This window comes from Hypomesus nipponensis, chromosome 17, assembly GCF_054491055.1.
Source record: "Hypomesus nipponensis isolate SF chromosome 17, ASM5449105v1, whole genome shotgun sequence".
NCBI classification, from domain to species: domain Eukaryota; kingdom Metazoa; phylum Chordata; class Actinopteri; order Osmeriformes; family Osmeridae; genus Hypomesus; species Hypomesus nipponensis.
Genome location: NC_140377.1, coordinates 17,055,650 through 17,072,365, shown reverse-complemented (window position 1 = coordinate 17,072,365; position 16,716 = coordinate 17,055,650). Strand labels below are relative to the sequence as shown.

Below are 16,716 nucleotides of genomic sequence, written 5' to 3'. Positions count from 1 at the left end.
AAAGCATACACATTCCAGCAGAAAACATGTATCACACTTGTAATGTATCACACTGACCCATGCTGTGTGCTCTCTAAGGTAGCATCCTCTGTACTCAATGGTGTTGGGGTGGCGAAGCTTCTGGAGAAACTTCACTTCTTTGATGATGTCTTGCCATTTCTGTGGGGATGAAACTCATGGACTTCATAATACGATTGCATTTTAATTTGTGCACCGATTTGCTTTCAGATCAGCATGGCAAAGCAGCAATGACATCAGCTGGCATCAGCTAGCTTTCCGTTACACTTAACTATTATCAGACAATATAAAATAATATCAGTGGCTTTGATGAGTTCTAAATGACCATCCACTATTTTTGTTTTTCCCTGGTCCTACAAATTAGAATAAAACAGTCTTAACTGATATTTAAAACTGACATGTTTCTTTTACAATAGCATAGGCCATACATATCTATGTTTTGATAAAGTTACACATTTAAACTGCTTGTTAACAACAATCATTTGTAGTGTGGCATAATGTAATGTTCACCTGAAATTACTAGAAACCCCCTGAAGAAATGTTTTGGTAAGTCTCTCTTGGCTCTGTGCATGTATGGATGTATTCATATACCTCATTGGACTGCTTGCCATTGTAGGACATCTTTTTGATGGCGACCACCTCATTGTTACGCACATCTCTGGCCTGTTGGACACCGGGTAGAGGTTCAGTGACACAAATACATGAATAGTAGGACTACGTCTGACCCCACAAGCCCATAAGTCCTTTCCTAACGGAAAAGTCCTCTACTGTTGATTATCTTCTCCATATTTCTCTCCATCAGATACACCCAATTAGTAACCAATTATAGCTACTTCAAGTGTACCTGACTTCTCACACATCATCCATGTTAAACAGGCAGAAAAAAGATGCACAGAAACGGTCCTTACAAAGTAGACAGCCCCAAAACTGCCATGGCCGATCTCACGGAGGTCTGCAAACAGCTTTTCTGGGTCATCTCGATAAAACAGGTCTGCCACCTCCGGGTCCTTGACATTGCCCCGAGCACTCGCTGGCATGGCCAGGGCCTGGCAGAAGGAGAAGAAGGTTTCATGGACTTAATTGAGAAAATAAATATCATTATTTAATTGACCTATTGCTAAGCCACTCCCTAATATATAAATGGTCCAATCATACCATAGTAAACATTACTAAGAGCAGAGACCTCGGACAAGCCATATCATCAGGCGCAAGAAATAAGTTAAAATCTTCATCAAGGTAAAACAATTAGTAATACAGGATGGTGAAAAACTATGCGTGAGGTACCTGTAATACAGACACAAATACCCCGAAAGATTGGATGGAGGAGTCCTTTTTGTTCCTTTTCCAAAGCCGAACACTAAACTAGATCAATATAAGGATAAAAATGGAAAAGGCTCTGTGGTCAAGGTCTATGCCACTGCTGTGGCTGAAGTATAGGAAACATCTTCAATTTGGCCACGGGAAATGTTCAAACTGTAGGCTTCATGTCATGAGCCTAATGTTGTGGGAACGGTAACCTGGTGCCCTATAGTTTCAGCAGCAATGAAACAGGGCAAAAAATCACATGCTGTCGCAACAACTACTGACATTAGAAAAACTACAACACCACACCGGATCTAGCTAGACCAGAAACAAAACAACAGGCACGCCGCACACATTTGTTTGGGCTTGCGAGCCGGCTAAGGAGTAGTAGGCTAACGTTACGTTTTGAGTGGATGGTGAGCGCGAGACGCCAAAATGGATGGTAATAAGATTCTGAATGTGAAGTTTAATTTTAAAAGTTGCCAAATGGTTCCATTGACAAGACCAAAGTGATCTGTGTGTTTTGTCGTTGTGAACTGAGCAACTCTTTTCACCCCCCAGACAAATCCTCAAAATCAAATAAAAATACCCCCCGGAATAAAAGTACTAGGGATGGGCATAATTAATCGACGATCGATTATTGATCATTAAGAATTTCGTCGAAGACATTATTTGTTCATCAATAAAACGAATGCGTGTTCTGTTGGATTTCGCTATGTAGCAGCAATTAAACATTTTACCAAACGAAGCCAATGTTTGGGAAAAAAAAACGCCACAGGCCTACTCAGTTACCGGCGAGTTTCCATGTATTTCAAAAGTAAACATGAAAAGGTCACGGCGAAGTGTAGCGTGAGATCATTTTGACTTAAATTACTTTGCTCACTGCCAACACTGCAAAGCTGAGTATAAATACAACTCCTCCACGACTCAAATGATGTACCACTTGAAGAACGTACATCCGACCCTGGTTAGTGGCGGTGCATCCTGCTCTAAGAGCACGGAGGAGCTGCGATGCACAATGAGCAGAGAAAATTACCCAACGGATCTGCAAGTCCATCGAGATGGATATGCTACCCTTAAGTATTGTTGAGGGCAAAGTTTTTTATGAAGCTTTGTTAATTATCCGGAAAAAAGCAGGGTCAGTTGTGTTTGAGCACCGGCTTCTAGCTGTCGGCTCCGCTTCTAGCAGTTACAGAAATAGTTGTTCTTCTTGTAATAGCTACAGATCTCAATGCGGAAACACGCAGTCGATCAATCGATCGAAAATCGATCGTTAATTCTCCCGACGGTCGATTAAGACAATTTAATCGAAGGCCCATCCCTAAAAAGTACCCCCCAGAAAAATTTTCAAATATCAGAGCTTTCAATACAATCTCTATGGGTTCCGGGAGGGCTTGCACTTACGCGCTTTCGTCATACGTAACATAACCATGAACGTAACTAAGAAAAGAGCGGGTAGCAGCGTCAATCACTAACTGTCAAGATGGCTAGCGTTCAGTGCAACTCGATTGTCTCTTTGAAAGAAGTTCCTTTTTGTCGGCGAACAAATCAAGATAAATTGGCAACAAAACAATTAGGACCTCCCAGACCAAATTTAATAATTCAACAGGTTTCTACTAAAGGGGGAAAGTCTTCCACCCGAGGATTTTCCAAAAATTGGTATGAACGAAAAACCTGGCAAGCAGGCTGCGATGTAGCTAATGCAGTCTTCTGCTAGCCCTGCTTACTCTTTCACCCTGAAGGCGGCACGGCAGACAGCACCGCTTGGACAGCGACTGGTGTAACGGACATGCACCATCTTTCAGAAAAGATTAAGAAACATGAGCTGTCAAAGACCCACATGGATAGCTGTTTGAGATTGTCTGCTTTGGGGAGAGTGAACATTGCCACTCAACTGGATGAGGGATACAGGCTAGCTGTCCGCCGCCACAACGATGAGGTTAGCAAGAACCGCCACATCCTCAGCCGGCTAATCCAGTGTGTGAAGTTTTGCGGAGTGTTTGAGTTATCTTTGCGAGGCAAAGATGAAACTGAGGGCTCCACCAACCCTGGTATTTTTCTTGGACTTGTCAACTTTGTGGCACACTTAGATGAGGTGTTTGATGACCATCTTAAAAATGCTAAAGTTTTCAAGGGCACATCAAAGACCATTCAAAACGAGCTACTGGAGTGCATGCTAGCGGTCATGAGGGAACATATTGTGGAGGAGGTGAAGTCGGCGAACTTCGTAGCTATCCAAGCTGACGAGACCACTGACGTTTCTACACAGACACAGCTGGTGCTTGTGCTGAGGTACATAGATAACAACCACAAAGTGCAGGAGCACTTTTTTGAGTTCCTTCCCATCTCGGAATCAACCTCAGTCTCAATCGCCAGTGTGCTTTTGGAGAGACTGAACGTTCATGTTCATTTTTACAAATCTATACAATTGGCCAGAATATGGTTGTTCATATTTACAAATCTATACAAATGGCCAAAATGTGGTTGTTCATTTTTACAAAGCCATACAGATAGCTGTGTTTACCTTTTCTAGAAATATTTTTCAAATTCTGTTTCAAAATGTCTATGACTGTTCATTTTCACAAATCTATACAAGAGAGCAGAATATGGGAGTCTATAAAAATGTCTTATTACCAATAACTTGCATCAATGTTTTCAGTACCCTCTATCAAAAGCTCCTGCTTGCTTGTTGTGAATTATGCTCAAGTGCACATATTTCCAATTCAACAATGAGGCCTTTTAGAAGCAAGTAATGTGTATATCAGAATTATTTAGTTAAACTTAGCAGCACCTCATCATTCTGGTTTGGTCTTCAATGTGTAAAGCCAAGATGCCCAGACCACACTAGGTCAAGCCTCACTTGTTCACTCCCCTATTTGGGACAACGTTACTTTGCTTTTATTAAGTAGCACTTTGGTCATATCCTACATTCCACAAAATGTAGTTCTCAAGATCCACTTCTCAACAATTTGTCTACTTGTTATTGCCATGCTGTTACTATTTATTGTGTAAGTGTGGATTTCTCTTTTACTCTTAAACAAAAGCTCTTGTTGATCCTGCAATCTGTTTATGGAAATGCATATTGTTTATGCAGTGTTGAGGAATGGGAAAGAACACCCTTGATTATTTTTACTGTGATAACTTATTTTGCTTTTGTAAGCCAACAGTTTGGAGATCAGTCAATAAATGCTTCTGGTATTGACTTATATGCTGCCCCTGTCTTCATGTTATTGCTGGACATATCTTTTTTTAAATGTGTGTAGGTCACCTAAATCATCAGAAAAATTGCCCCCCCTGAGAATTTTTTCAGGAGCCGCCACTGGCATTGGGGGTAGCTTTAGCTAATGTCAAGATGAACATGGAAGGTGAAAGAAATATACTGCTCCATCTCTATAATTTATTTACCAGTTTGGTTAGTGTAGGCTATTTCAGGTACAAGTATTAGCCTATCATTTAATAGATAGCCTATGCGTTACTCCTACGCAGAAGGTGATTTTTGTAGCCTGCTCGGTGTGCCTGATTGATAGGGGGACAAGGCAGAGGAGACGGTTTAAACCAAACAGAGCGGCGATTCTGGGTGAGACCTGGCTGAACAGCTAGCTGGTGGGACAATTTTAAAACACCAAATAGTATTGCCAGAGGAGTATGTAAACAGGGCACCGTGGCGGGAGGGAGGGAAGGTCAGGAGTGGCGTAACCATGACAACGATTGTCATGTACCGTGTTAGTGTGGACGGTAAACATATGGAAAATTATATGAAAACGCTAGTGTGGACGGAGATCATTTGTTTTTTATTGATTGTATATTTTGAGTTTTATTTACATCCATTCTGCAGGTACAATTCATTGTGACAATTAAATTGGATTAGGTTAAGATCAACAAATAATCGTGATAATTAATCGTGATCTCAATATTGATCAAAATAATCGTGATTATCATTTTGGCCATAATCGTGCAGCCCTACCTATCAAGATCAAAAGAAGCCAACAGTGTACATGCTTTCGAGTACCTTGATCGATAGGCTAGGCTACTGACCATTTACAATAAGTTGTTACGGCATATTTCTGCCATTTAGAACATAATTTAAGTAGCCTAACTGTATTGCTTTACGGAAAATAGAAGTAAAAAAAAAATTCAATATTACATGTGTTATTAGACTATTATATTAATCTACTCCAAAATATAGGGTTAGAACTTTATTTCGGCCGGGGGGGGGGAGCGGACAGACCTGCCGCCACTGCTAAAAAAAATCCTAGGGGAAACACTGGTATCAATGAAAGTTCATATTTACATTTATTCATTTAGCAGACGCTCTTATCTTACCCTAACACAACTTACAGGGACATTCCCCCGAGCCAAATAGGGTTAAGTGCCTTGCCCAAGGACACCATTTTTCACAAACCTTCTTATTACTAGCCGGATTCCCTAATCGCTCAGCCACCTGACTCCCTCATATGAAGACTCTTGACAGTGTTTTGTACACAAAGAATGTGGCTGTAACATTAGCTCTGCAGCTAGCAGCCCAGTTACTGTTGCTAATGTGAAGGTAGATAGCATCAAGTATGTGTGTGAATACACACACTGCGTGGAATGATTGGCTGGACCTTAGTTTCCTCCAGGATCACAATGACTCTTACCGACAGACTTGTTGCTCTTGTTGGTTAGTTGAAACTGACTTAAAATGATTGTACTCGCTCTGAAATGTATTATTGTCGCTTGCTTTTTCCACAGGTACACCCTTGCACTTCTGAGGTTCATGTTGTTTAGTTGTAACTTGTTTAACTACATGCTCTCATGGTTCCTTCCCTTTGGGACTTATTTCGTTTTCACAATGTATCCTTCATGTTTTGGCTACCCGCAATGTTTGGGGCTATCTCATTGTTATGATCAGTGACCTATGCACTTTTGTAAAGCTCTCACTTGGAAGTTGCTTTGGATAAAAGCTTAATAAATGTAATGTAAATTTGGATAACTGTTCTGCTGTTGGTGTTATGGCGCATGCAATATCCGTCTTTCCCCTCATTGAAATGAGTGTGCACCTTTGCAAACTAGCGTGATCAGAAGAGACTAAACAGGCTTATCTTCTATCTTCTTGCACCTGGAATATATACAAAGTAATAAATTGAGTACTAATTTGACAGCACACCACCACACTCCACCTTGCCCCGCCTCTCTCCCCTCCTCATTAGCATTTACAGCTACAGACACAGAAACGGCATGTCCTGAGGAAAGCTCATTGTGGGACTGCTCGGAGTGGCTGTAATTCTGCACCATGGCTGAATTTCAGGAAAGAGACTTCAAGTACAGTATTATGAGACCACTAAGGCCGATATAAAAGCATCCAAAAACAGCATGTCATGGGACCTTTAATTAATTTAGCAAGTTCTTTAACTCAAACAACCATAACACAGTACATATGGTGTACACAACAGCAGTCAGATTTGGCGAAACTGCTAGCTTGGATGTTATCTTTACATATACATTGTCAGCTAGATAATCATATTGTAGCATAGTGCCCTTGGGTACTGAGCATGCAATGAAGCATGCCAAAAAACGGAAAGAGTTGTGGAAAACAGTTAGGCTAGAAAAGCGTTGCAGGGATTTCAGTTGTTGTGTTTGTTCAACTAGATGTGTGTAATGTTATTGTTTGTTAGTTAAGATAATCCTGTTGGTCACCTTGATTGTGCATGTTGTGTAGTTAAATGGGACTAGAGACACCAGTATTTCGGTAAATCGGATCTGCTGGAGTATCCATGGTTACATTTGTATGCAGCAGATCATTTGCACTATCCTAGCATAATCCTGATGATTCTTGTTGTGTATTGACGAAGTCTGAAAGAGATCAACTCAGGCAATGTTGCCCCATCTGTGGCTTCCTTGCTAATTAGGGGACCTTTGGAAACAGTGTTGCGGGTGAAAATGTAATGATTGCGGGTGGCATGTTTTTGGGCTACTTTGAAACTTTGAATCTTCACACACATCCAAGCTTTTCTGAAAAGGGTGGGCTGAACATGCCCCCACCCACACTCCTTGTTTGTAGCATAGGCCCATAAGCATAAGTCCATTTTGGAAAGGTTTGCAATGTTGAGGAGGAACCCGCCATTGCTGTCTGAAGCAATATTTAGGATTCCTCCGTGAGGAAGAAACCTATTGTTATTGTTAGCTTTATTTTCTTTTTCCTTGTTCCATGGGAGTCAATGGTAGCCCCTAGAACGATACAGTAACTTTTTGTGAAATTTGGAACACTTATTAAGCACAGTCCCTTCTATACTTACACCAAGTTTCATTTCTCCCATTAGACCACTCTAGCGCCACCAATGGGTCAAAGTTGGACTTGTGCTTACACACGCAACTTTTAAACCTTTTGACCAATTTTCAAAAACGAGGTACCATTGGATTCCCTGGATCAAGACGAGTTCAACAGACCCTATGGCGTCAATTTCCAGTTATATAGATTTACCGCAATTTCCGGTTTGATCAAAAACCTTTGAAAGCCTACTCCTTGTTTGTCAAATCTTCTTCAAAATTACCAGAGATGATCTTCAACCTCACAAAAGTTCTCAAATAATTTTGATCCTCACAAACGTTTGTCCGGTACAGCCAATCAAATTAATCAGAAAAGCCGCCAAACAGGAAGTGAAGTCAAATCTCAGCAAGTCTTTGAGATATCAACACCAAACTTGGTATGTCGGTGGAGGACACTACAACATGTCACCATGTGCAACCTATTTCCCTTTTAACTTTCTGTTATTGAGGAATTGTCTGGAATTACTGTATAAAAAAGTATTCAGATCATGACACCTTTAGTGAGCCCTTCTACTGCAGACATAATTTATGATCCTGTTTTAGAACTGCTCCTCCTTGCTTGAAAGAATAAACAGATAGACAAATTCTTCTGACTTCAGACATTCAATCTTAGAAATTCCACCACAAAAGCCTTGCCCACTGACACAACATCATTTGGCACGGCCGGGAATCGAACCAACAACCTTCTGATTAATAGCCCAACTCCCTAACCACTCAGCCAGCCCCAAATATTCATACTAAAGAGCATGAGGTTGCAAATCCGCCTCTCTGCTACACATCAACTGTTGAGAGTTTATGAATAGCCATATTGTCTTGTACATTTCCTATAAAAACGGGACAACGGGATGACCGGGTTGCTGCTGTAAAGAATAGCTTACTTGTAGTGCTTCAAAAAGGTTATTTAGGGTGCCATAAGGGAATTTCAAAACATGCTCTAGCATCAGTGGCGATGTGTCCTGGCATAGGTTACTGAAATTAATTTGCGCAACAGGCAAGGGATTCAACAGAACAATCAATATACTTCATTAGAGCTAACTCAGTTGTGAATAGGTCACATGCGTACACTACAAGTAGCTAGCTACTGTGGTGAACCTGGCGTGTTTCGCAGTGGTTTACAGTCTCGCTAAACAGATGATCGGAGTGTTGTGATGGGCTCAAATAAACACACATTTCTATGTTTTACAACCGGAGGATTGACCGAAAGACTAGAAACCGTTTTGTAAGAATAAAAAACTATGCATCTGTGTGGTTTTAAACCAGCAACCCTTTGCTGACCAGCAAAACATCTCATCCAATTGAGCCATTCCCAGACATGGATTACACAAAGTTCAGTAACTGGATAATAAATGTAAAAAAGCAGTTCGCCAGTGGCAAGCATTGTCAGATTTGGTCTAAGTTTAAACAGCTGTCAGGGCTCGACATTAAGGCTTGTCCGCTTGTGCGGGACAAGTGGATTTTTTGTAAGGCAAGTGGAAGAGAACTTTAGTTTTAGTTTAGTTAAAAAACTCAAACTAAATAAAATGATCTCTATTTTACAGAATTTATTTGACCGAATCCTGCATTAGCAAAACACAAAATAAGTGGCTTTGTCCCAAGATCTCCACAGACCGTGCAGCTAATTTAATGCTTAACACTTGAACGGGGGGCTTATTACTTGAAAGAGGAATTATTTACTGTGTCATCGCAATTACACCATCAGGGCGTAATTGCGGCATCATGGTTCGGTGCGAGTTCGGTATAACGGAGGGAAAAGCAAAACAATGATGATATGCGCCGTTGCCGGTATATGCATGGCTTAAGTCATTAATGTCTTTAAAGGGGCGATTGACTGGGTTTTTGGGGTATTTCACACTGTTCCTTAAGGTCTCCGATTAGGGTATGTAACATTGGTTGGGTTGAAAATGGCCCGGGTGCTCTTCTATGCCCCCTGATAGATCCTCTGAAATGTTCCCGGGAAAAAACACTAGCTTTTCTCCTTTTATGGTATGCTCATTAATATTTAGATAAGCTGCGCGCTGATTGGCTGGTTTTCAACGAGTGAAGCTGGGGAGCAAAAACGCAACACGCCTAACAACAGCACTCACTGAAACACCGAAGGTGTAGACTTGACATAAAAACACGCAAATAAATCTATTATGTCTACACAACACTGTTTTCAACAGATTGACTATATATCATTTGAAATGATAACATTACTTGTTTCCACTTCGGTTGTTGAAGCAAACTGGAATAACTTGGGTGGGTAGAACGTTAGGCTTAGCAACCAAACCATATCGTGATTCAACTCGGCTTCAGTTAGCTAGCTCTAGATATCTTGCTGAAAAATTACCTGACAAAGATCTGGACAAACATGCAATCGCCAATTGTAGATTTACATGACACGGATTATTTATTTGAATGAAACAGTCAGGAACATGAAACAACGTTAGCCCCATTGCCAATAAACTAGGCTAAATTATCACACATTCTACTTATGCTCTTGCGTTAGCAAGCTTAACTAGTTTACATGCCTACTACAGTCTAGGTGTTACTAGTAACAGTTACTAACAATGCTAACGTATACTGTATCTAGCACCTGCCTTTCTCCAGTTCTTTCAAATAGATTATCTAGACAGGCGTTAGCAATAAGCCAGACTGCTGTTCGTTTTCTGGCTATTTTTTTCGGAAGCTTCCCTTCTAATGCCGACTACAGCTAGTCTAGCTAGAGTCATTTGATGTGTGTAGAAACGTATTTAGCATTCTACCTGGTATGCTATATACAGGAAACGTTAGCATTGCTAATAACTGTTAGCACAACATCATACTGTCCTTATAGCTTGCGGTTGCAATGAGCATACGGTCGGAACAGCACCTCTTTCCAGGTTCAGCTTCCTAGCAAATCCTGCTTGAAATTGTCCAAGGTTGTCAAAACTGTCTTGGGTGAAATGTTCACGGTCCTATGTCACACCGGTGGCTTTGTTGAAAAGCTAGCGTTTTACAGCCAAATTTTTTCTTTTTGAGATTTGCATAGGAAAGAGGTGTCAATGGACTTTGATATTCACTGTATCTTCATTTTACCCACCGAACTGTCGTTATTCAACTATGACAAGGTAAAATCGGTTTTGCAATCAATCGCCCCTTTAACAGGGCCCCAAAAGTCCTACTGATTAAAATTAAAAATAGCCTAAACATTCAATATGAAGATAGAAACCTTCATGATACCTTTCAAGTGAGTGTTTATCCCCTCAGTTTATCTATAGGACTTTAGAGGAGCCGAGTACTCCATGCAATATGGGCCCTTCAACTTTGTAGGGAGAAATCCAAAAAGCAAGTGCAAAACAATAGCATTAGAGCTGTGTCTAAGCACCCACACACACTATTTATTGAAGATATAATATTGTTAAGCCTATGAAGGTAATTTTTCAAGAAAGAGAGGGGGTTGTGTGGGCTACAAATGTACACTCTCGTCTATGGTTACAACTATAAAATATTTTATATTTGTATAAAAATATTTTTATATATAAACTTTGTTTATTTTGTTGATTGAAGTACTTTTGTGTTTTAAAACAACAATATCAATATTATTCCTGACCAAAAAAAAGAAATTGTTTGCCAAGAGAAATGTTTGTTTTTCTTTGCGGTGAGGGGGGGGGGGGGGGGCCTTGACACATCCAGATCCAGGGGCCCATGGTTTCTTAATCCATCCATGCCCACAACCGTGACGTGCTGTGATCTCAGTAAGAGGCTAGGCCTGGGGTAGGCAACCCTGGTCCTAGAGAGCATGTTTTAGATGTTTCCCTGCTCCAGCACACCTGCTTCAAATGAATGGGTCGTTATCAAGCTCTGTGGAAGCCGGGTAATGACCGTAATTTATACTAGCTAATTTTGAGAGGCATTATAAAAAGGTGCCGATATGTTCCAACTTGCTCTACCAATCTCTCCTTTATTCCTTCCATCTTAAAAAGCTGTTGAGCGTTCACTGAAAATTAAAAACAATGCAGTCAAAGACGCGTGCCGTCTATCTAGCCAATCACACTTGCGCGACACTATGTGATGACATCCGCGCCAGTAGAAAGTTCTCCTGGTAGGCGACACTTTCAAGCGACGGTTAAAAGTGTCGACCGTGACGCCATTTCTGTCGACGACCTTTTCAAAATGTCTGCGACCTAAGTATAAATTGGGTTTAGGCTTGCGATGTTTTCGGTAAACACCCCAGGTTTGTAGCCAATGACTCAAAGTACTCAGCCAATTCCAGACCCCTTAAGCCTAGTTTATACTTATGTCGCCGACACTTTTGAAATGGTCGCCGACGAAGGAAAATAAAGTGTCGCTGAAGCTGCTGCATTTATACTTCGGCAAACTCATAGCTATGGTTACATTGTTTACGCTTTGTAGCCTAGGTAATCGATCGGAAAAAATGGCTGTAGCTAATTTTGAGAGGCAATATAAAGTTGTGGATATGTTTTAACTTGCTCTGCCAATCTCTCCTCTATTCCTTCCATCTTAAATAGCTGTTGAGCGTTCACAGAAAATTCAAAACAATGCAGTCAACGACACGTGCCGTCTATCTAGCCAATCACACTTGCGCGACACTGTGACGATATCAGCGCCAGTAGAAATTTCTCCTGGTAGGCGACACTTAGGCCACGTTTACACATAGCAGGGTATTTACAGAAACAAATATTTCTGCCCAAGTACGTTTTCAAAAATGTTTCTGTTTACATTAACCCGCATTAGGGCTGGGCGATAAATCAATAAAAATAACTATCGAAGTAATGACTTCCCTTGATAAAGATATCGTAACATTAATTCATTTTCAATAATATCAATAATGTCGATAGAGAATAATTAGGAACAGCAGTCCATTTAATTTCTGTGATGCAGCAGGAAGTTGCGGAGAAATAGCCTACGCTCACTAAAATATACGGAGCACATCGAGTGGAGTAGCTAATGTAAACTGCGGAAAATTAGTCTTATTGCAGAAAACAGTGGCAGCGATAGCCATGGCGAGGGAGCAACTTCCAATTAAGAAATTGTTGATAAAAAGGGTTAGTCTTGTTCAGTAATTTGAAAGTTGTTTGGCTTTTTTAAATCCGACAAAGAGCAGACAATGTTCGGTGCAAATTGGTGTAGTAAACAAACAGGTGGTTACCAAATCTGGTAATACGACAAACTGCAAATGTGGAGTTCTTGTTGATTGAATGTAAAACTGTAAAATTATGAACTTTGTGACATGATGTGAAGACATGGTTGCCGCTCGACTATGCGTCTGTACCGGCAACATTCTCACTCAAATTTCAAGACTTTCGTGACCCAAACCAAAATTCTGATGCGACAGATCAATGGGTAATCGCTTTCTCTCTTAAAGGCTGTCCTCCTCGACCTTTTTGATCTTTTTAAATCTAACTATTTGTATTATCCGTGTGTTCCTTTTGACATTTAAAATGCTATCCGTTCCCGGTTTTCTGCAACCACGTTGCGCGCGCATCCCAAATGTTTACAAACAAATAATTGGTCTATTGATAAAAAGCAAGGTTTTATAAAGCTTAAGTTACTTGACCCCAGGTACACGCTCCCTGGCTGCAAACATTTCTCTCACACTGCTCTGCTTAAACCTTATGCCGAGTGTAGGGAAAAAAGTTGAGGAGGAGACTTATTTAGCTATTACTATACATCTGTGGTCTATCGTTTAATTATCGTTATCGAATGTAAATATAAATATCTATATCGATAATTTTTTACCCATATCGCCCAGCCCTAACCCGCATATACGCCCCCGAGCGCCATCATAACTATGCCAAACCTGTAGGCGGCAGTGTAATGTGAAGGATAAAGCCATGCAAACCTATCAGAATTTTCAAAATCAACAACAACTACGAATAACACGATCGACTTCCTTCACCTTTCAGGAGCGAGGTTCATTTGTTTGAATGATTCACAAATGTGATGCACAAATGAATTTTGTTATTCAGAAATGTAACGCAATTCACAAATAAATGACCCCATTACGCTAGTTGTGTTCGACTTCATGCAGCACTGGCAGTCCTGACAGCCGGCTGCGTTGAAGCTGAGAAAGCCATTGGCTCCTTCAAGTCAGCCGGGCTGCATGAAGTCGAACGCACCTATTGCTATAAACAGGACGCTCACATGACGTGATGCTTTTTTAGTCCCATACTGTGACGTTTGAAACCTAAAAGTGTGCTAGTGCACACACAAACACAAAAACTGAGTTTTCAGAAATCTCCACATTGGCCAGAGTTTTTAGAAATTATTGTGTTCCGTGATAAAACCTCAGTTTTCGTGTAAATGAAAGGCCCAACCGCATGATAATGTGTGCATATTTCTTCTGTGTAAACGGGGCCTAAAGCCCTATTTATACTTAGGTCGCAGACACTTTTGAAAAGGTCGCCGACAGAAATGGCGTCACGGTCGACACTTTTAACCGTCGCTTGAAAGTGTCGCCTACCAGGAGACCTTTCTACTGGCGCTGATGTCGTCACAGTGTCGCGCAAGTGTGATTGGCTAGATAGACGGCACGCGTCGTTGACTTCATTGTTTTGCATTTTCAGTGAACGCTTAACAGCTGTTTATGATGGAAGGAATAGAGGAGAGATTGGCGGAGCAAGTTAGAACATATCCACACCTTTATAATGCCTCAAAATTAGCTACAGCCATTTTCTCCGATCGATCACCTAGGGTAAAGCATAGACAATGTAACCATAGCTACAAATGTAACAGTAAAGCCCAATTTATACTTAGGTCGCAGACACTTTTGAAAAGGTCGCCGACAGAAATTGCGTCACGGTCGACACTTTTAACCGTCGCTTGAAAGTGTTGCCTACCAAGAGAAATTTCTACTGGCGCTGATATCGTCACAGTGTCGCGCAAGTGTGATTGGCTAGATAGACGGCACGCGTCGTTGACTGCATTGTTTTGAATTTTCAGTGAACGCTCAACAGCTGTTTAAGATGGAAGGAATAGAGGAGAGATTGGTCGGAGCAAGTTAGAACATATCCACACCTTTATAATGCCTCTCAAAATTAGCTACAGCCATTTTTCTCCGATCGATCACCTAGGCTACAAAGCGTAAACAATATAACCATAGCTACCTGTTTGCCGAAGTATAAATGCAGCAGCTTCAGCGACACTTTTTCTTCTTCGTCGGCGACCATTTCAAAAGTATCCGCGACATAAGTATAAACTAGGCTTAAATTGATTCCGTTTACGTCACGCGAACCTTGAGCACAGGCGACTGTTTCCCGAAGTATAAATGCAGCAGCCTGAGCGACACTTTTTTTTGTCGGCGACCATTTCAAAAGTGTCGGCGACATAAGTATAAACTAGGCTAGTTTGGTCGCCGAAGACCAACTAGGCTTTAAAAGTGTCGACCGTGACGCCATTTCTGTCGGCGACCTTTTCAAAAGTATAAATTGGGCTAGGTTTAAATTTAAATTTAAATATAAATTTCCCAAGGTTCAAAATGGGAAAACCTTTGTGCTACATACGGGATGGTATTCACACAGGGAATACCATCTAATTTGAGTGACAGGTTGAGTCACCAATTGAAAAACTAATCTGGGAATTTAGATTTCTGTAAGGGGAGTGCCGAGATTTTACTTTCGCCGTTTGGCTTCCTAAACAGCAGTAGGTTTTTCTAAACCGCGTCGCGTACAGGCTTAAAACTACAGGTATATAATGATAATTGTACCCATTAATTGTTTACTAGTAATATTATGTCATAATAAATCATAAAACGTTCACTGATATGAGAGTCATGTTTATTATTTTAACGATTGAAAACGGATGTATCACTGACCGCTATCGTATGTTGTCCCACAGAGGCTAGCGTCAATTATGCTAACGCCTCAGTCAACAAGCGAAAATTGACTACTGTTTTCTAAAGTAAATGTACTAATAATATCAGCGTAAGTCGTATTGTACATTAAATCTCACAATTGTGTTTTTTAACACAGTTTTAAATGAGCAATAAGTTGAGTTTGGAATTTGTTGACGCTTGTAACTCCGTTGATTTCGGATTAGTTCAAATTACGTTAGGTTACATACGGATTGGAAAGAAAACAACAACTATAGGACATTTTTGGTCTGTCCACCCTACGGCTGACAACCAAAGTATGCCTAATCTGCTTGTGGTAGCCTAGCTAACTTGCACATACTGTAGTATCCCAGAGTCTACGGTATACTGACAACCACTGAGTAAGAAAGGATTATTTGCTAAACCTAACTTGGAGCTAGCGAGCTGTAAAATATGAAATCAAATCATAGGTGGTTACAACACGAAAAAGGCCTAGTAATTTGCTGGCTAGTCAGTAGCCAAGGCCGCCAAAACAGCACGCCCGCGTCACACTAGCTAGCTTCATGTCTCTGTGTCCAACATTGCCTCGCTAAAGGTAACCTAGCTCCTGAATAGCAACGGTGGCCACATTGTATACATGGTCGGTAGGGATGTAGTTCATGTACGTATAGTTAAATAAACTTTGTAGTTAGACGTTGGTGTTAGTTTGCGTAACTTACCGCGGCTTTGTTGTGATCCTTGCCTAGCCACGAAAAAACCTTGCAGTGGTCTCGTAGCTAACACGGAGATGAGACTATGTTCTTGCGTTCAAATCAAAGTAAATTCCATTGTCAGTTTTAGTTCACGAGACTAGATGCGACGAAAAATATATATCCTACAAATAATAGCAAGCCAACTCAGAATACCCGCTATGACATTATACTATTGTTACTAGAATAGCTCGATAGCTCTTGCTAGTTGTTTTCTGATGTGATCCGGGGTGTTGTGGCTGGTCATCTGCGCCCGATTCCCTGCCTTTCATATTGTAACATCCGTCTATTCCTCAAACTTATAGCACACGACCCAAATACCTCTCTCCCTCAACCCGTGTGATTCCGCCTCACACCTTTTTGCTATCCGGAAAACAAGATGGCAGAAGTAGCAATGCTCAAAATAATTTTAGATTTGGAGAATTCACCTTCAAAATAAGAGCATAAATTCAGTGGCGTACACGTTCCGATTTAATGGGTTCTCGAGGTTATCATTATCGTTTAGTATATCGTATATCAAACATGAATATATGTTTAAAGATTAATCTA

At 40.8% G+C, this 16,716-nt stretch overlaps 1 protein-coding gene across 3 annotated transcripts in view; it reads right to left on the bottom strand.

The window, feature by feature from the left end:
• Nucleotides 1-16,509, bottom strand: part of taok2a (TAO kinase 2a) — a 67,985-nt gene extending 51,476 nt beyond the window's left edge. For 2 of the 3 annotated variants that reach the window (XR_014731698.1, XM_084677046.1), the window contains exons 1-4: nucleotides 16,138-16,508; nucleotides 927-1,064; nucleotides 610-681; nucleotides 58-159 (exon numbers count right to left, since the gene is read on the bottom strand). Coding sequence is in view for 2 of the 3 variants with exons in the window: in XM_084677046.1 (XP_084533172.1) it covers nucleotides 58-159; nucleotides 610-681; nucleotides 927-1,055 (303 nt within the window). In the remaining variant the exon portion in view is untranslated. Of the gene's footprint in view, nucleotides 1-57; nucleotides 160-609; nucleotides 682-926; nucleotides 1,065-16,137 lie in introns of all 3 variants that reach the window. The other variant, XM_084677048.1, reaches the window with a different exon arrangement.
• Between the last annotated feature and the right edge of the window lie 207 nt (nucleotides 16,510-16,716).